Source organism: Sebastes umbrosus, chromosome 7 (genome assembly GCF_015220745.1).
Source record: "Sebastes umbrosus isolate fSebUmb1 chromosome 7, fSebUmb1.pri, whole genome shotgun sequence".
Classification (NCBI taxonomy): Eukaryota; Metazoa; Chordata; class Actinopteri; order Perciformes; family Sebastidae; genus Sebastes; species Sebastes umbrosus.
The window spans coordinates 19,088,894-19,109,781 of record NC_051275.1 but is presented as its reverse complement, the minus strand read 5'-3'; the positions used below and the strand labels follow the sequence as shown (position 1 = coordinate 19,109,781).

Here is a 20,888-nt window from a genome sequence, read left to right as displayed (position 1 = left end):
AGCATAACATGACACCAAAACAAAAAACTCATGAGCAAAATATGCTCTCCACATTAAAGACAAACTCAAATTAAACTTGTCTGGTTGTAGTCGGTTATGTTTTACCAGTTAATTTCCTTTCCAACAGTGAAGAGTAAAAAAAAAAAAGCCAAGCTGAGTAGTAGAATATCATCCCCATTAATCTCCAGCAGATGTGTCTTGAGGAACAGTACCTCATTAAGAGATGTGGTGGACCGGCTCGTCGGCCTCGGCCGTCATCGACAGCAGGATGGCCTTGGGAGTGTTCTCGAAAAGTGCTGCTCTGTTCTGCGTTTGGCCCTTCTTGACCCAGTGGCCATAGATCTTGAATGCACACGCGTCGATGAGCTTGCGGATGGGCTTCACAGCATACGGGTCGCTCATGATCACCTCCTTGGTGACGGGCTTGGCACGGCGGTAGTTGCAGTAGATTCGCATTGTGGCGAGAACAGTCATGCAAATGACCTGAAGGAGAAAGTTTGGGAAAAGTTCAGTGGTGTCTCGGTGTGGGGAAGGTGTGCTTGCCCATCACCTTAATAATGTTGGAACAAGACCCTGTACACACACATAGTTCACCCACACTGGTGTTTTCACTTATTCTGCCTTATTAGACTGATTCGAGCTGTGGCTCAGAGGTAGAGCGAGTCACCCACCAATAAGGTCAGCGGTACGATCCCCGGCTCCTCCAGTTGGAGTGTCCTTGAGCAAAATGCTGAACCCCAAATTGCGTAATTGAGTATTTAGATTAGATCCTGATGGACAGGTTGGCACCTTGCATGGCAGCCCCTGCCATCAGTGTATGAATGTGTGTAGTGTAAAGTGCTTTGAGTGGTCGGAAGACTAGAAAGGTGCTCTATAAATGCAAGTCCATTTACCATTGTCAGGACTGTGTGTGCAAAGACGGACATCTTTCTTACCCTCCTATTAATTTTGTTGCACCAGCGTTTTCATTCTTAAACAGCCTATATGTTTTAGGGTTGATGTCCCACCTTCCAGGCTTGATTTCATACATTTCCGTGCACAATGAAATTACATTTATTTGAAAATGTACCTACAAAGACTTAAAAATTGTTATAAATGAAACTCTAAAATGGCCAGAATTATTTAGGAAATATCTAATTCAGTGAATAAATACAGGATAATGCTGTATATAAACGAATCAAAACATTGGAAAATGATCTTTAGTTTGTCTTACGGGCGTGGACATATGGAATGGACCTGTTTGAATCATTGGAAGGTAGGAAATAAATCTAAACATTTATGTGTGTATGTGAATGAATAATTGAGAATTTGAGTTCTTTTATGTCTCACCTTGAAGCGCCTGTATGGAGTGAACTGTCGTACTTCATTCACCACATACTGTGAAAAGAACGAGTGGTTGAGGACATCTGTGACTGTGTATCGCTGCTTCGGGTCCACCACCAGCATCCGAGAGATCTGAGGAAACCGCACAGAGTTTTATTTTAACATCACTAATTGTCATATCAATACATAGTCAAACATACTAAGTTTTGTAACATAACCCTAACCCAGCAGGAGTAAAGTTGAAAAAAATGAGCCTACCAAATCCTTCACAGTGTCTGAGCGGTCCTCCCACTCTGGAGACGAGAAGTCGTAGGTCCCACCCAAGATCATACGCAGCATCATCATCTGCTTCCTGTGCCAGAAGGGCGGAGAACCTGCGAGCAGCGTGTACATGATCACCCCTGAACTCCATCTGCAGGCATAAACCAGGAGAAAATCAAGCTCAAAATTAACAGTGTGTACATTCATTATCCTCATAATATCCTGGAGAAATATATCCTGAAAATATACTGCACAATAGATTCACATTGCTGCAGAATTTGTACATTGACATTGTTTATTATTGTCTATGCACACTCACATGTCCACAGCAGTATCGTATCCTGCATGCCCTGCGTCCATGGAGCACTGGATGATCTCAGGAGCGAGGTAACCAGGGGTCCCACACACCTCTGCATTACAAGACATGTCAAAACTTGTGAATGTTAAAAACCCACATTTACAATGCTTGAAAATGCTTGTTTCACCACTTCGGGCTTGATGAAGAAATTCACATTTGGGCAGTGCAGACTAGCTGATCAAGTGATGTGTGGGATTAGCTTCTGGCCCCCCTACGGTCTTGGCCCCTTGATCTTGTACTATGCTAACTGTGTGTCCTTCCTGCAGGTCTGAATACAAATACTTTATGCCTTACTGTATAAAGAGTCATCTTTTGCTCTGGGTCAACTCTCTGGCTCAGACCCGCTCTGTGTCTGTAAGTTCACCAGTATGCCGGCATGCACACACAGCGAAATTTCTGAATAGGACTTGAATGACTTTCTTCATCAGGTTCTAGCAGAAAACTATAAAAGGTGCCATTGTGTTGAGCAGACTGTACGAAAAGAGACTGCACTTTAATCTGATGGGTATGGGTGGAAGGGGTATGTCCAAATCAGGGATACTAATAACCAGTAGAAGTAGAATACTACTAAAGATTACTTCAATGTTGCATCCTCCTGACCGTAATCACCTTAATAAAATAATAATCATCATATTTATGTAGCAGTTATCAAAACCAGAGATTACAAAGTGTTTTCCAAGGGGGGGAAAAAAACACATACAGCCAAAACAGCAATGCATTCAAAGCTAGGAACTATCATCACAAAAGACAACTATTAAATTAATCACCAACTATTTTTACAATCAATTAAACAGTTTGAAGGATTTTTTAAGAAAAAAAAGTCTAAATTGTCCGATTATAGCTGCTTAAATGTGAATATTTTCTGGTTTCTTTACTCCTCTATGACAGTTAACTGAATATCTTTGAGTTGTGGACAAAACAAGACATCTGAGGACGTCATCTTGGGCTTTGAGAAACACTGATAGACATTTTCACCATTTTCTGATATTTTATAGACCAAACAACTAATCAATTAATCAAGAAAATAATCGATAGATTAATTGACAGTGAAAATAATCATTAGTTGCAGCCCTATTCTCAAATATTGTCTAATGTGGGTGAAGCAACTTGCAAACTAAAAGCAAAACTGTAGTCTTTTCGGTACTTCTTAACCAAGCAAAAGTAGTTCAGCAAATGACGACAGATGATTTAAATAAAAAAAAATAAAAAAATTAACCAACTCAGATGCGGTAACTTGAGTACTTATAGTTACTTTCCACATCTTCAAGTGGCTTCTGTCTAAGTAGAACATCAATATTCATGACATCTATAACACCAGATGTCATGAATATGTATTGAGAAAATGTATTGAAATCTTTCACCTCAGTGTGCATTTAGACATTCATTTGGATGGCAACTTGCAGATTATTGTGACATGGTTTCTGTGGATATGCATGTATACCATGCTAAAACAGATATACAGCCTATTATAAAATTATACAAGATTGCACAGCTCCATTAGACACTAGCCAGTTCCCACTGCGATTGATGTGATGCTTTCTGAGCCTTATTTGAAAGGTCAGTGCACTGCGAGTGTCTGGGACTACAGCAAATAGATCTGAGTGTCCTGTTGCATCTTAACCTTTGTAAGAGCAGCTAAGCTAAGAGGGATGGGAGCATGTTGAGCAACCAGACCCAGATTCTCCGCCGACCGCCAGCAGCTGCTATAACTGCACTGTAGGTTGTAAACATAGTAACTTTATTAGAGCAGGACACTTTATATGCCCTCAGCTGAATATGTACCAGTGGGAATTTCTGCTGTGTTCATGTGTTGTTAACTGCAGTGAATGTGTCAGTGTGAGCGATTTGGGTCACTTTTGGACCATCTAGACGTGAACTTGTCATTCTGAAATGACCTTAAATGTATTCAGCTATTGTAATAATGTTTGCTGGTTGGTTTCCATGCAAGCTTTCACTGACCTTTGAGTTTCTGTCCCGGCTCGATTTGCACCGAGAAGCCAAAGTCGGTGAGTTTGATGTTCATCTCGTCGTCTAAAAGGATGTTCTCAGGCTTCAGGTCCCGGTGGACGATGTTCTGGCTGTGGAGAAACTGGACCACGTCCAGCAGAGCACGCATGATATTCCTAAAACCAACACACACCAAACTCTTTTAAGAATTAGGAGAAAATAAATAAATTGTTCAAATAGTGATACATTTATATAACACGCTCACTGACCTGGTTTCCTTCTCACTCAGAGTGACTTTCTCTGTGAGGTAGTCAAAAAGTTCACCCCTCTTCATCCTGCGAGGAAAAATATAAAACATTTGAATAGCTGCTGCTTGAATTTCTTTAATCAATCTTAATAAAACTTGAGATTTGACACTTACAGGTCGAAAACCAGGAAGAAGAAGGCGTTGGACACATAGCAGTCTTTGAGCTGTACTGGAGACAAGAGAGACATTTGAGGTGCATTCAGTATTAAATGAAGACGGACAAAACAAAGAGGACTCTTTATAGATGGATCACCTGAGAGCAAAGGTCAATACTGACCATAACTGAGCAGGTTAGTGAGACAAAGTCCAGACACGCTATTTTTGGCATACAATATTTCTCAATATTGATAAAAAAAAAGAATCCTGATTATCATTTTGGCCATAATCGTACAGCTCTAGAATGAATGTGCTTACTGATGTTCTCCCCTCCGCTCACTTTCTTCAGGATGTCGATCTCCTTCACCGTCGCCTCTCTGAGCTCCTCAATCTCCTGCGGGGTGGTCTTGTCCGAGGGGGTGATGTCGATGATCTTCACCGCGTACTCCTGAGACGTCCGTTTGTTGATGCAGCGACGCACCACGCTGCTCACTCCCCTGAGGAAGAGAGAACACTTGTTATCAACAGCTTTGTCAGGTTACTTATTTCTTCAGGGGTTAATGTTTGTACAGCTGGACTCAAAGAAAACATGTTTACGTGCTTTGGTCAAGAATTTTGGCAACTAACTGAAAATTACTCTTTCCATGTTCATCCTACATACTAATCTTATCTATGGAGGAGTAGTCCTATCTTGATGTGATGAGCATAAAGGGAAAGATTGTAATTTCTATCTATGAAATCCATTTCAGAGGATCATTTAGAGGACACTAACTCCGTCCCCCTGTTTGTGAAACTGGCTGAGCCATGTGAGTAGCACTAGAGCAGCTGAACACATTGTCCAAATCCGGTGACCTTGTGACCTGCATGTGAGAAAGGGAGGGAAATTACGTAATCTATATAGCCCAATCCTGGGCAGCTCTCAACACTAAACCGTTGTTCAAAAACACGCTGGAGTTAATGAATGCAGCCTCCTCGAACACTGTGTGCTTTACGTAACAGCACCACCGTCTGACAGATGGTGGGGAATGACAATGAGACAGAGAGCCTTGACATTTCTCAGGGACTTCTGGGAAACCATTCGGCTTGTTTCTGCTCTCTGCACACCAACAGTGTCTCAATCAAATAAACATTACTAATGTGATGTGCTGTTAAATATAGAAACTGGGAAAAGTTGTGAATTTCTAGACCACAAATTTAAAAAAAAGTTTTTTAGTACAGAAGGGGTGAACCCTTATGTACTGTAGGCTAATTTAAGACTTTATAAACATACCTTCCCAGAACCTCCTTGGACTCGTACTTGTCGTAGAACTCCTGGGCTCCCACCCAGTCGGGGATCTCGTCCTCTTTGGTCATGATTGCTGTGACGCTGCTTCACCAACTGCTCTCCTCTCACAGCTCACAACAGGTCGCTGACAGAAACTGTATTTTTAAAAGACACAACACAGCTTTAGGTGTGACAATGTTATCAGAGAGGGGAAAGTACGAATAATAAAAGTACATATTTAGCATCATGTGGAGCGCTATATTGTTATATATTATGTTTAGGGATGCACCGATCCGACTTTTTCAGTCCTGATACCGAGAGCAATACCTGGGCTTTGGGCGAGTACCGATCCGATACCAGTGTTTAATTAATTAGCTGTATGCCTCACTGGGTAGAAGTGACTGGGATCATTCTTTTATGTGTAAGGCAACAACAGGCTTGACTATATATATATATATATATATATATATATTTCCTGAATTGTTATTTATTATTAAATTAATAAATTGTACACCAGCAACTTGGTAAAAAAATCTTCAAAATTAACAGTAATTACAATTCAAGTAAACTTTTTAATGCGGCAACAAATTGGTCAAAACTTAAACAGGAATTAAAATACCAGTATATAATGTATATACAGTAGTATATAAACTTAGAATGGAATTGAATAGATTGGCCTAATTGTTACCGATATGCAATCCAATATCCGGTATCGGTGCATCCCTAATTATGTTAATTATTATAGCTGATTTGAATAATATTTTAAGATGCCAAAGGTGCTGGTTGCAGCTTCTGAAAGCTGAGGATTCACTGCTCTTCTCATATATTTAGAAAGCTGTAAATTTAATATTTTGGGGTTTCAGACTGCTGGTTGGCTATCACTTTGGACTCTGAGAAATTATGAGGGGCTTTTTTTTTACATTTCATAATGGGGATGATTACTAATCACAGATTAATCTGTAACAATACATCAGGTTTTATGACCCTGTCATATGGTTTGTATGTAACATGTCCACATAAACTATAAACACATACTGTATAGTGGAGTAAAAAGTGCAATCATTTCTTCTGCAATGTAGTGGAGTGGAAGTATAAAAGAGAATGCAATGGAAATACTCTAGCATATTGGAGATATAGACTGAGAAGCAACTACAGGGCTTTCTCCTGGACTAAGGGTTACATTAAAATTACTTATTTTATGAACACTTACCATATTCTTAAAATGAAAGGTTTAAGAGAGTTTCAAGGTGTTCAATGGTGCAGATGGACGCATATATCTTAGGCTGGTCTCCACAGGTATTTGTAATAGGCTATTACAGTAGGCTAAGACATTCAAATGTCAGCTGTGTCTCACTCATGTTGATTCTAACAGTGTCACAGTGTATTAACTAGACCTCCCTCTCGTCCTCTGTCACTATTTGACCTTTAAAGGGCTCCACTAATAAATAAAGAAAGAAAAATGCTTGGTCACTCACCGTGCCGGTCAGTCCCTGCAGTTATATAGGTCATCCATCATTATCACAACGTGTCAGAGAGAGACGGACAAAGAGCTCCTGTCAGACCCCGGTGCTGTTGCAGCTCTGTGGGGCTGCTGTCATTGCAGAGGAAGGGTGAGCTTTAATGTCAGATGCCAAAAATAAATTGTTGCTTCCACAGCAGCAGCACCACCACACTCTGAACGCGTGTCTGCACAAAAACCAGATCCATGAAATAACACCCTGCAGCCCTTGAGCTCGCCATGAGACATTTAGGGAGGCGAGAGAGAGAGAGAGAGAGAGAGAGAGGGAGGGAGGGAGAAGGAGAGACAGAGAGAGAGGGTTGTTCTACATTACCAACAGTACCCCCTCATGCAACATCTGAGACTGAAGTGACAGGACAGGTGCTGCTGGACCCCTGTGGCATCTAATTAAAGAAATTGTGTTGTAAAAATATAAATGATTCTTAGAAAGCCCCGTGTAATAATACACATACCTCACATTGTTTTTATGATTCAAGTGCTTTATTATTTTGAAACCTAAACATGTTAGAAACCAACTGCAGACATCCGTAATCCAGAAACTGGTGATTTTTTTACAAGTTATTATGAGCAACAAATGCCATTCAGCGATTTAAATTAAGCACTAAAGCTAATGAAAAACACACACAACTGAAATCAACACACAGCAAAATATATAAACATTATTTATAAGACTATCATAACAAATTCTGCAGCACTGTCCTGAGAATCAACGCGATGAGCTGTCTGATGAAAATCAGCTGTCAAACTAAAGCATGTTTATTGATCTATTGTGAATTAACACCTTAATATCCAGCATGGTTGCTTTATTACAGTTTGTGTGTGCGTTTTCACTCTCCAGGTTTTCGTTTCAGTCTCATGACAGACCTGTGGAGAAAATAAAAGTTCAATCAGATAAGTTTTCAAACTTAGTTCCCATGATTTGTAATAATTTATTTGCCAAATTTAAAAATCCTTCAGTACAACGCCTCCCTATGGCCACAATGTATATTGCAGCACATTACATCACATCATGACGCGCATGGTGCAAAGTCATCTGGCTATGACGTCTGGATGTCACCTGGTAGAGCAGGTTCCCCATGTATCAAGGTTGAGTCCTTACCACAGCGGCCCGGGGTTCGAATCCGGCTTGCGGCCCTTTGCTGTATGTCATACCCTCTCTCTCCCCCTTTCATAACTATCACTGTCACTATCTAATAAAAGGCAAAAAAGCCCAAAAAATAATCTTAAGAAAGACATCTGGATGACTAAGTGCCTGTGCAATGCCTACTTATTTGGCAACAACAAGACTACAGAGACAATAGACTGAATACTGGTATAAACTAAGAATGTGAGTCTTTCAAAAGAAAAATGATAATGCTACAGTTACATTAATGGGCCAAGACTGCACTGCTAGGCTGCCAGACAAACCTCTCAACAACCTGTAACTTCATTGATAATCTAATTTCATACAACTCCTCTTTTCACTCACCGTTAAAGGACTTGCACTCTCTCAGCACCTCACTGAAGCCCTCACAGAGCTTATAGTCGCTCTGGTTTTGGGCACAATCGATGAACTGTTTGAGCTCATAGGAGCAGGCCTGCTGCCGCTGAGGGGCCTCCTGCTGGTACATGGATTGTGGCTGCTGCTGGTACATGGGCTGAGCTTGGTACGGCTGGGCCTGCTGCTGCTCCTGAAAGACACAAGGCAGATGATGGGATCCTTCACACATCTACTGTACAAATGGTATTTTGAGGATAAGTTCTTTATTTTTCTGTCACAATGATAAAAGTGACATCTTCTCGTCAACACTACCAGATATTGTTAACACATCCATAAAATATTGAAATGCCCAACATGATGATATGTCATGCAAGTGTCAAAACGTTTGAAGATGTCTCACATGTCAAGATATACGACATATGGCTAAGTTTTACATGTTTCCCTTGAGATTTGTTTTAAGTTTGTAGCCTACAAGCTACGAGTGATGTTTGTTCATCACTACTTTGCCTCCTCCACCAACCCCCAAAAAACAAACACACATGTTTTTTTGTTACCGCTACCTACCTATCACATGTCAGACACAGTAATCTGCCCCGAGGCTATTCCAGTCTTAAGAGCCGGCTAAACCACAGTTTGTTTACCTGGTACGTAACGTCAGGCTTGGCAGACTCTGAACTTCCTCCGCCGAAGCCTCCAGTCATGGCGTGGCCGATGGTGTGTCCTACTGCAGAGCCCACCGCCACTCCGGCAGCTGTAGTCGCCATCTGGGCAAACATACCCGGCTGCCTGGGTGCTGCAGCAGCTGGAGCACCCACTGCAGATGGAGCAGCATGCATTGGAGCCGGTGCATAGGAGGGAGGAGGTGCAGCCCTGGCCATAGGGGGTGGTGATGGTGGAGCCCGGCTGTAAAGAGAAAGTTAAAATTACAATCTCAACATGATCAACAACTGACACAACCTGTTATGTGGTGGTATCAGGCTTAATGGAAATATTTAATTAAAAAGCCAAGCTTTCTGTCTTTACACAGTCATCAGGGCAAAAGTTTGACAATGGGAAACCTCTGAGCTTAAAATTACATACATACAATTTGGGGAACCAAATTATGGAGTAGCTTTTCACATCTATCAATAAACTGTTCATCTGTCAAATGTTTCAAAAGTCGCTTAAAGTGTAATTTAATTGGTCTTGTAATTGCTTTTCCCCCATGGTGTCCATGTATCTGTTTTTCTGTTTTTTATTTTTTCCCACTCACAATGTTGTTGGCTACAATTGCCCAGAAGTCTTTATAGATATTTAAATCAATATCCTCCTCACAAACACTAACCATACACTTCCACGCAACACACATATCTTTTTTGATATATTTACTGTATTGTTATTGTTATTATATATATCTTGTCCTAATTGTTTGTCATCACTATTATGTAGTCATATTATTTCTTTATATTCATACAGTCTTAAATTGTGCAAAACAAATAAACAAATAAACAAATAAACAAAGAAATACATACACATCTATGCACTTGATGAATCTTATACAAAAAGCTATTCAAAGTGTGCACAGAGTGATAAAACAGTAGAAAACATCAGTGCTATAACAAGGTAGTGTGAAACCTGTATGAAGCTCTGGCATGGTGTCACTTGAGGTCACATTAGAGCAACTTTAAAAGACCATGATGCAGATTACACACTGTCTGTGACCTTCATTACATTTGTCAATGACTTTTGAGCAATCACCAGTTTCCTGGTACAAAAGGAAGAGATTATGTTGTACAACAATAATCATGATAAGTTAGTTCAAGCTGCTGATTGTAGGTAAATATCCCTGACTAGCACGAGCTAACATACGTAGCCTGCTAGCAGCTACATTAGCATCCACATCATCCTCATGAACTGTTTAACTATTTTATTATTAAACGTTAAATATCAGATGTTACCTGGCTGGGGGAGCCATCCTGGAGGTCCTGCTTCTGCTTCCTCTCGGCATGTTGTAGTTATTAGTATTGTTTATGTGTTTACTGAGCTGGTAAAAAGAGACGTGATGCTGCTCTGTCGACCTTTAGCTGTTCCGGAACTTTCCGTGTGTTACATCATGTGTCTCCCGGACAACTTCCGGTGTTATGTGGAGTACTGTTACACGTCGATATGTGTTCCCCCTACCTGACACTAAACCAACCATTGGGGGCGCCATCATTTTAACAGGTGAGGAACACTATTCGACTGGGGAACCGACTTCACCATAACACCGGCATGACGGAGAGATAACGTAAATAAAATAAAAAATGTTTTGTGTCTAATGATAATTTATATCACAAATGTATATATCACCCAGCTCCCAGCTGGGACACACAGTGCTAATGTGAATTTAAGTGTAGGAATGAGTACAACTCTGAAGTACTTGAATTAGTAATTCCCAGCAGATATGTGAGATTATATTTTCATACAGTATGACAATTAGTGGTTCGTGCGAGTTAATTAATTTGTTTGTAAGAATATGCAGCACTAAAACATAATACCAAACATATTAAATGTGTGTCCTGCTTTATTACCTTTATTTTTAAGAAAAAAAGACCTTTATTATTTCAATTTTGTGAGGTCATTTTGCATATTCCTGAATTAAAATAGGCCTATTTATTCACAGCAAATTTGGGGTCAGGTAATATCTCAGCAGAAATAGACCCAGCAGCAAAAAACCCTTTAAGGTTAATCTGACCCTTTTATGTGGACATTTTAGGGAACAACATCCCTTACAAAAAAGTAACTTGTAAAAAACACATGTTACTTTATTATATTTAAACAAGTTCAAATTTTAGTTTGCATGTGAAAATGTCATCATTTCAAAATGAAATTCACATTGCACAGTTGAATTTCTCATTCTAACATGAGTGTGTATTGTTGCAGCGTGCTGAGCCGATCAACCTGCAAGACCACAACCACAGCAGAGGAAGAAGAGTCTCCGCTCGCCAGGCAAAGACAGCAGGGTGTCCACGCAGCAGAGGCGACCAGGTAGGACATTTGATTTTCATATTTTTGAAAATGTAATTCTCAAGAACTAAAGAATCAGACAGTTTTACAAAATGGTAAACACTTGGTGGACTAGATTGAGAATACTGAATATTTTGGGACACAGGTTACTGTACAGGCCATGTACATCATGAATGAAAGTGAGAAGATTATCTGCATACTGATAATGCTGAGGAGGAATTATCCAATATCCATATAAAGACCTACCTTTGGAGCTGTATGACATTTTCACATGACACATTTTCTTTGTGGTATTTCTTCAGGCCCTGGTGGACTTCACAGACGTCCTGGAAGAGGATATCCCTCCTCTGTTGCTCTTCCTGAGGCTTCTCCCATCTTTTCCCGTTAAAAGTTTTTTTGGGGGAGATCTAAGATAATTCTTTCTACGAGAGCTGTGCACCAGAGATGCTTATTCCTCCTCCTCATCCTCCATGTTCAGCTCCAACTGGTGCTCTTCTCAAAGCTCAATAAATTCCACCAATCTCTGCATTTATCATATCAGTCATTTGAGTCCACAAGAATTAGCAGAAAACATATTCCTTAATGTTTGACATCTTTTTTGTAATTTTGAAAGCTATTTTCTCATTTACTATCATTTTATTGCAGTGTGCCAGCAGCTTTTTGTTCATATTAGTTTCAATGAGGAATGCTTAAAGTGATCAAGAAGCTACGGTGGTGGATATGTTTAAACTTATCAGCATTTAAAGTTCAGTTGTAGCAACAAACCAAGCCAGTCCTCAGACTTTAGGAACTTGAACTCATCAAATCCAGTTGTTTAGAAAGGTTGTTAGCTCACTTCCCAGCATGCATTGTGTTTGGGTTAAATTTCTCCAGAGAACCTTGTGTTTACTAATTTGGGGAAGGTTATAATGGAGAGTTGTTATGTTTGTTTTCTACACAGCTTTTTGAAGATATGTGATAAAGTATTGATCTTTATTGAAATAAAGTTTCATCAGTGAGAGAGTTTTAGGAAAATTGTACAGATGCTGATCAGCCTTCAATTCCAATTTTTAGTTTAAATGGATATGACATTTTTTGATAAAAGGTGAGCTCTCGGCTGCTTTTCACAGTAAATTCTGACTAGAGGGTTTTAAATGAGATACTTGTTTACATAAATTACATTGAGTATTGTGTTGAAAAAAGATTTAGCTCACATTCTGCTTCAGATGCCTCTTTTGAACTTAAAGACAAGGTGTGTTCAAATCATTCAGTAGAAAAATGTCTTGGGTGAATCAATCACTTAATTATCATTTGAGGGTTGCCTGGATTTAGACCTCGGAATTCCTGCCGAAATTCAGCTAAACACAGCTAAATAAAGCTAAACCAATTCGTTTTTCTGGTGTATTGTAAAAATAGTTAATAGATGAGAATATAATTTACATTAGTGTTATGTTTTCTCTGTAAAAATAAAGGCTACATATTAAATGCTAATTGGTAAATAAACAGTCATTGCTAGGCTGTCTTAAGCATGAAAACATTACCAATGTTGCACATTACATTACACAAAATATCACAATTCTGTGTTTAACAGGTTTTTTATTTAGCAAACAAACCTATATATAAATGTGCAAAGCCAACACATAAAAAAAATCAAATCAAGTATTATTTTTCTCAACAAAACTTTTACAAAAATATCTGGCCATACACCAGTACATTATAGCAATGAGAAGCTATTTTAGAATAGCTGTATGTGTACTATAACTAAGAATTATGCACCCCAATTTAAGTATAAAATTATATTCCACAGCCGTATTTCATTTCATGATAAGGATTTAAATAAAGAAAAATTATCACTTATTTCTCAAATTAAGCAGTTAAGAATTGTCACCACATGTTACTCTCTTTTCCCTTTCTTCTTTTTTTCTGAAAATTTCTGTCGTTGATGTTGTCCGCCTCCGCCTCCTCGTCCTGACCTGTTTCCTTTCGCTTTTCGACCTTCCCACGCTGGCATAGGCGGCTCAATTTCCCCCGGTCGTCCTCCTCTGTCTGGTACGCTGCCCATCAACGTCTAGTGAGACCAAATAAGAGTTAGAGGCCAGATCTGTTTTCTGAGCACTTCATTCAGAAACACAGGCATGGTTTATAACGGTTCACGGTCGTACCTTGTAGACGGGGGTGCTTTTTCCAGCTTTGATTGGCTCAATGAAGGACTGATCCTCTCTGGCGGCGATCAGAAGAGACGGGGAGACTCGGGAGGAGCTGGCGAGGGATGAAAGAGGAGGCACTGAGGCCAGCGCTTCACTGCGCTCCTGTAAATAAAGGACTGATTGAACTGGGATGTTTGTTGTTATCATATCTGTTGTCCTCAGATTACCTGCTGCAGCAAGAGATATATTTATACGAGAGCTGAAGTGAGTTTTAACAGATGCAGTGATTGCCTACCTTTTGATTTTCTCCCCATGCAAACGACTGAAGTGTAACCTGGAAGCGTTTGATCATCATTTGCCGCCGACACTTATAGTCCTCTGACAAAACTTGATTGATCTTTTTAACTTGCACCTGAGAAACAGATAAGAAAATAAGGTAGTAATGTTACGTTAAAGCTCATGTTAGAGTTACATGATGATGTGTAATGAACTGGTAACATACCCACTGCTCTGAGCTGAGGCTGGTGTTCAGAAGCGGGTTTGTCATGTCGCCACATGGCAGACGAGTAAGCCTCGACTCCACCTGCATTAAAATAAAAAAAAATCCTTTGAGTGCTTCTCAGCTTGTAGTCTTGACTTATACACATCTCAGGCTCTCTTATATCAGACTTACCTCACTCAGCACATCTGTAAATTGACAGGAGGTGTCCATGTCGAGGGCGTGCAGCAGTAATACCCATTCTGCCTGCATCTCCGCCTTCCTTCTCTCTTTGTCAGCGTCATCTTCATATTCCTGACAAAACTCAGTGAGTTCATGGCTGCGATGTTCAGCTCGCTGCTCCTTTTCAGACTCCTCTCCTGTTGTCTTCTCCTCAGGATGCAGTTCCTTGTGCTTCATTATTCGAGCCGCTTGCAATTCTGATACTAGGAACTCTATAGGATTAAACAATGACACCCCTCATTTAAAAAGTTGAGCAGGAAATGTACAAATCCATGGGCACGACAATCATCTGTTACTCTACAACAGAAGTCACCAGACTCCTGTTATTTCTCACCAGTGACTTTGTTGAGGATGGACGGCCCCAGCACCTCTGAGGTCAGCGCAGTGAGGGGAGATAACATGTTTGACAGTAAAGCTCTCAACTCTCCCACCAGCAAGACGTCACCTGTCCTGCTTGAGTCTAAAACAGAGGAAAGACAAGGCAATGTTATTTATACAGCACATTTCAACAAGTTTTATTTTAAAAGGCATAAAGCAACAAGTACAGAAGAATATCATAAACAAAATAGAAGAACCGTCCTGTACAGTATAGTCCAGTATAATATAGTACACGGCACCCTGCACTTTCAGTAATGCATTGGACAACCATTTCTAGGTGAAATATAGAGTGATATTGTGATATTGTCGTTTTAGCTGATGTGTGTCGCCTCACTATTTTGACGGATGCTCGCTCACATTCAGGTAGCACGTGCACAAGGGCGAGCGCGAGCAACAGAACGCTGACTTTCGTTGATTTAACGGCCACAGGTGTTACTGTTACAACCAATTTCTGATTCTTACAAAAAGTCCCTTTAATCGGTCGAGCTGTAAGATATTATTTTTTCATTTTACGATGAATGTATAGTATAAATATGTAATTATTTATTTATTTTGCTATTTATACTGAGCATCTTTAGTATGAAAACGTCCTTCAATAAAGGTTTATCTTAACAATAAAAGAAAAAATACAAAACCACCACCCCCCCAAAGAGGAGAACCACAAAAACAAACCCCATAAACATAAACTACAGACACAGACTGTAACTAATACAAATAATTTCACTTTGTTTTTAAATGTAGAAACAGTTGTAATAAATTTCAGGTCATCGTCCTTGGTTTCACTTAAACCTCACTGACAGACATTTCTCAGTTGTTTTGGGTTCTCATTCCCAGCCCCCCTCTCATGTGGGGTCCCCCAAGGGTCAATTCTTGGTCATATATTATTTTCTATTTATATGCTTCCCCTGGGTCAGATAATCAGCAGATACAATATTAGTTTCCACTGTTACGCGGACGACACTCAACTTTATGTCCCACTGACTGGTAGCAACACAGACAAACTCTCTGATATTATGGACTGTCGCTCAGATATAAAATGCTGGATGTCACAAAATTTCCTTCAGCTAAATGACTCAAAATCTGAAGTGCTTCTATTTGGCCCCCCAAACCGGATTAATGAATTAGCATAGACTCTTGGCGACCTGTCGTCTAACATCATGCAGTCCGCCCGCAACCTGGGTGTGGACTTTGACTCCGAGCTCTGCTTTGATGCACAGATTACCAATGTAATTCAGTCATGTTTTCTCCAGCTACGGAACATCTCTAAAATCAAACGTTTCATTACCCAAACGGGCCTAGAAATAGTCATCCATACATTCATCTCATCCCGATTAGACTACTGTAATTCCCTTTATTCCTTCTTTTAAATCATGCCTCAAAACCTACCTTTACAGGAAAGCCTTTTTATAGCAATCCCTTGTTTTAAATTTCCTTATTGTTGATTTTTAGTACAAAAGTATTATGTTCAACATTTTATTTTGGCTTATGTTTTTATGATTTTATTCTGTATTGTTTTTATCTTGATGTTTGCACTATTTTCACTTATGTAAAGCTCTTTGTAACTATGTTTGGAAAGGTGCTATACAAAAAGTTTATTATTATTATTATTAATAATAATAAAAAACTAACCAGATATTATTGTACTGTATGCACAGTTATAAAAAGCACCACCTGCGGATTTAACAGGTATGAGTGGACTGTAGTTTACTGCATCAAACACAGACAGAGGAGTGTAAATAGAAACCTTGTAGCTGTGGACAGACAGAGGTGAGCTGTGCAGTCAGCCAGGTGAGCAGAGGACAGGGCAGTTCATCACAGGTACACTGTGAGAGGCAGCAGCTGCTCGGGTACCTGAGCAGGAAGTAGAGACCACAGGTGAAGTTACCTGTCGACAAGTGTCCTAACATACTGGAAAGACAACTGAAGGCATGTGACCACGCAGCAAACGAGGAAGTAGTTAAACGTTACTCACCCTAAAGCTTTAATGGATGAAACTGTCCCTGCGCTCCTCTCCATGGTCACTGTAATAGTAAACAATTGATGTAAACCTGTTTCTACTGCCTGTTTCAGTAAGTCACTTCTATCCAACTCATAAAAGTTCAAAGTGTGTTTATAAATTGTGCTTCCTCTTTTTACAGTATTAACTGAAGCTCACATACTGCAACCTGCTGGCTGGGAGTGTGTAATGCTTCCATAATAATTTAATAAAAATAATAATAATAATTCACACAACAGAGAGCTATAAAATAAATACAAGAAAAAAATTAACTAAATACTAAAATTACAAAAAAAAAAATCTTACAAAATATGTTAAAAAAATCTATACAAATTAAAAGAAAATGGGCTTTATACAATATACTATACATTAAAACAAATACTTGACAAGACTAAACGAGGCGGGTAAAACATAAAACAGGTAAAACACACACACAGTTATAAAGCAAATAAAACACTTAAAGTAGATGTAATAAATAAAAATAAACAGAGATATTACACTAAAGGAACAAAATAGATGTAATGTAAACAGAGGTAATTGCACTTGTAAAATAGGTAGGGTAGATGTAATAAATAAAATGTAAAGAAAGGTAGTTGCACTTGAGGTATAGCGAAGGATATATTGCACAGTCAAATGTATTTCATATGTAAAAAAAAATAAAAGAAAGAAAAGGAACTAAAAAGCAAGGAACAGAGGTATGATGTGCAGGGAGATCTGCCAACACAGACTGCTGCATGCTCAGGCTTTAAAGCACACAGAGGGATCGTCACAATTGTGAGTAAAGTAATAATAATGATAATAAACTTTATTTATACAATGTAGTAAAAAAATTAAATGGAACAAAGTACCCAACAATAATATAAGATAAAAATAATAATATTAAAACAGATAGGACATGTTGGAAATAACACTGTGCTTTCATTAATAACAAAAAAAAGAAATAAAAAAAAGATAATTTTGAGAAGTGATTTTAAAGATGTCACTGATTCTGCGAGTAGGATATTTAAAGAAAAGTTTCAAATTATTTTCTAAAGCCAAAAACTGTCCGGATTGAGTAGTATGTGATGGTAACCGTCCTCTACTTTCCATATAATACTATTAATATTTTTTGTTTTCTTTGACACTCCCTCAGCCTCTTCTGAGGAGAAACTTCTTGTCACTCTTCATTGAATAAAAACATCTGATATACTGATATAACATGTGTCACAGTTTCTTTACTATCACGTCTCTCACTCAAAACTCTCCTGGAAGGGAACTCATTGATGTGTTTCACATGTTTGTCCACCAGGAGCCACTAGAGGTCTGTGATGGCCTGGAGTTAAAACAGCACTTAAATTGGTGTTACAACTGGCCCTCAGAGATTAAAGGACATTTAATCATGTACTACAGTTAAGTTACAGTCTTGAAGTACTTGTACTACTGGAGTATTTTCATTTTATGCAAATATTTCTAAGCCACTACATTTCAGGAAGAAATATTGTACTTTTTACTGCAGTTACAGTTTATAAGACATGATGAAGCACTGAATAAAGGACATTTAAATGCAGCTTACATGTTAATGTTTCAGTGAGAATAAAATCCAGTAATAATATATGAGGAGCTTTTCTGCATAATGGTGTATTTCACTTTTCATACACTATGAAAATGCACTGAACTGCTTACTTTTTTTTTTGTCCAATTTTTTTTTGCAGACATAAATAATAATAATAATAATAATAATAATAATAATAATAATAATAATAATAAATAAAATAAAATAAAATAAAATAAAATAAAAAATAAAAGAGAGAGAAAAGGAAAAATATTAAATAATAGATTTAGCTTAAATAAAATGAAGTTAAGCGCAACGTTAAGTAAGAGTGAAACAGTAAAGACAATAGTGTTGGTTGGAATTAATTCCAACTGCTTGTTTTTAATGCATCCTTAAAACAGCTCTTCTTAGTCATGTAAAAATATGGATATATATTAATTAGCAGTAGCCAAACGCAACTCTATGGATGTAATTACATCAGCTTCCATCCTCTGGTCATGATGGACGTAATGATTTGGGGGCCTTATTTACTGGAGGTGATCTTTCCTGACTAAGAAAATCATAATATATAGTGTCACTCACCATGTTTTGGCTCTGCTCCATTATTCTCTTCATCATCATTATGATCTTTAATATTTATGTGCCCTTTACTCATAGGGCATAATTTGACACACTCAGCACTCTCAACACCATAACAGGTGTTGCTGATGGTGCTAATGTTTGCTTCAGTAGAGCTGGTTGTGCACACCGACACTGTTATAATTTATACAGCATTATTGTTGTCAGCAAACACTGGCAACACTTCTTTGGTTTAAAACATCATCCAGGTTTTTACGGTTGTCGGTTCAGCTTTGGCAGCTTCGGGTCTTCTTTAAAGCTCCTGCAGAAGCTCTTACAGCACAAAACTTTGCAGTTGATATTGAGCTTTTGCCTCATACCTAATAAGACTGTGCCTTCCTCTTCCTCTGACTTATCACTGTATCTACACACGCTGAGGCAGACAAACACACGTGCTTCATTAGCTTTGTCTGAATGTGTTGCCTCCTCTTCTGAGCACTGCTTGACCACATGTGTCACACTTACGGCATCAAGCCCCTAAATCAGCAGCCTGTGAACTGAACATGAACAATGAAGACGGCGGTGTGCACGTCAACACTGAGCCTTCTACGTTTACTCTGCCCCCGTTGCCATATGTACAGAAGCCGTGCCGCCCCCGACAACAAAAGCCCTGCCATGCGTCAGGATGCTGCGTCTTTTATTCCCCCGACACTGCCCCCGTGCTCCATGAAACCTTGTGGGGGCTGACCTTTGACCTCTGGCAAGCAGCCAGACAAAGCAGGCAGACACTCCCCTCTCGGTGGTCTTGTTGAGCACTTGTTGGGTGGATGGATGATTCAAAGATTGATTTCCTCACAGTTGTATTCACTGTCACACAAAATATCATATAGGCCTGAATATACTATATAAATATGTTTCTGGTTATATGTGCAGTGCATACCATGCAAACAGTGCAGTGTCCAAAATGTATTACAAATTAAAAAAATACGAAATTTTTCTTGTTAGACAAGTTTTATTGGAATAATAGGTGAGTAGGAGTGCGTGTACACAATATCGATATAATCGGCAGCTGATCAATTTTCTGGAAAATCCATTAAAAAAAGTCTAATGCTGTTAATTAAATACTTACAGATTCAAGGAACTTCATTATATTGATGCAAAATTAAACAGTCACTCTTTGAAGGAAGACACACTCTCCTCTGTGCCGGGAGAGGAGTCTTATCTTCTGCGTGGCAATGCACAACACTTAGTTTACTTTCATTTTGCACAACAGAGATATATCTTTAACTCTATTTTATTGTATTTTTGTTTTACTTCTTCTATCTAGCGTAAAGTAGTTGGTATGTACATTTATATAGAGACTTGTAAAATGTGTTTTTCGTACCTACCTCATGTCATTTATATCACCGACCTCTAATGTCAAGCGGTAACAAAATTGGTGCACTTGGTTTTAAAAAAATGCATTGGGAACAAATAGACAGAATAGGGCACATATGAATAAGCAACAGTAAAATGAAGACAAGATGCAGTAAAAAAAGAAAGAAAAATGAATGCTTGTGTGGTGTGGGACTGATATGAAAGAGTCATACCGAAAAACATATTTATATATTTAATGCTTCTGCCCTTTGTTCACCTGCCTGATCACTCACTCTCCTGTCTTTACAGATCCTGTTACCCTCATCTGCCCTGCATTCACCTCATTTCCCTCTCCCTAGCCTCCCCGCCCATATCTACACCTGCTGGGCCTCATTATCCTCAGCAGCCACTCATTCATGTACCAGCACAGGTTCACTTGTCCTCTGCCAGGTTATCTGAGTTATATGCCGTGCTATCTTGCATTCCATAACCTGTTTATTTAGAGCCCTTTAGATACCTTGCCTGTTTACCTGTTGAAGTTTTTGCCTATCCCTCCTCGGTTTTGTGACTCCTGCTTGTTTTTCAGACTGATTAAAAGGATTTTGGACAGTGAGCTGCTTTTGAATTTGTGCTTTTTAAGTTCTGTATTTTCTGAGTCATTACAGACAATGATATTAATACT

General features: G+C 39.0%; 3 protein-coding genes across 3 annotated transcripts; all 3 read right to left on the bottom strand.

Moving 5' to 3' along the window:
- Window positions 1-81: 81 nt before the first annotated feature.
- Window positions 82-7,279, bottom strand: phkg1a (phosphorylase kinase, gamma 1a (muscle)). Its single transcript, XM_037775288.1, has 10 exons — window positions 7,032-7,279; window positions 5,563-5,711; window positions 4,611-4,789; window positions 4,311-4,365; window positions 4,159-4,224; window positions 3,902-4,065; window positions 1,904-1,994; window positions 1,582-1,735; window positions 1,330-1,455; window positions 82-483 (listed from the first exon to the last, which is right to left on the bottom strand). Exons 2-10 carry the CDS (start codon window positions 5,643-5,645, stop codon window positions 217-219), a joined length of 1,185 nt encoding a protein of 394 aa, XP_037631216.1. The 5' UTR covers window positions 5,646-5,711; window positions 7,032-7,279; the 3' UTR covers window positions 82-216.
- A 257-nt stretch (window positions 7,280-7,536) lies between these two features.
- Window positions 7,537-10,653, bottom strand: chchd2 (coiled-coil-helix-coiled-coil-helix domain containing 2). The gene is made up of 4 exons (XM_037775289.1): window positions 10,493-10,653; window positions 9,197-9,458; window positions 8,544-8,745; window positions 7,537-7,939 (listed from the first exon to the last, which is right to left on the bottom strand). Exons 1-4 carry the CDS (start codon window positions 10,540-10,542, stop codon window positions 7,929-7,931), a joined length of 525 nt encoding a protein of 174 aa, XP_037631217.1. The 5' UTR covers window positions 10,543-10,653; the 3' UTR covers window positions 7,537-7,928.
- A 2,442-nt stretch (window positions 10,654-13,095) lies between these two features.
- im:7138535 (uncharacterized protein LOC797998 homolog) lies at window positions 13,096-16,901 on the bottom strand. The gene is made up of 8 exons (XM_037774321.1): window positions 16,738-16,901; window positions 16,510-16,616; window positions 14,722-14,847; window positions 14,340-14,599; window positions 14,169-14,249; window positions 13,962-14,078; window positions 13,682-13,828; window positions 13,096-13,587 (listed from the first exon to the last, which is right to left on the bottom strand). Exons 1-8 carry the CDS (start codon window positions 16,779-16,781, stop codon window positions 13,414-13,416), a joined length of 1,056 nt encoding a protein of 351 aa, XP_037630249.1. The 5' UTR covers window positions 16,782-16,901; the 3' UTR covers window positions 13,096-13,413.
- Between the last annotated feature and the right edge of the window lie 3,987 nt (window positions 16,902-20,888).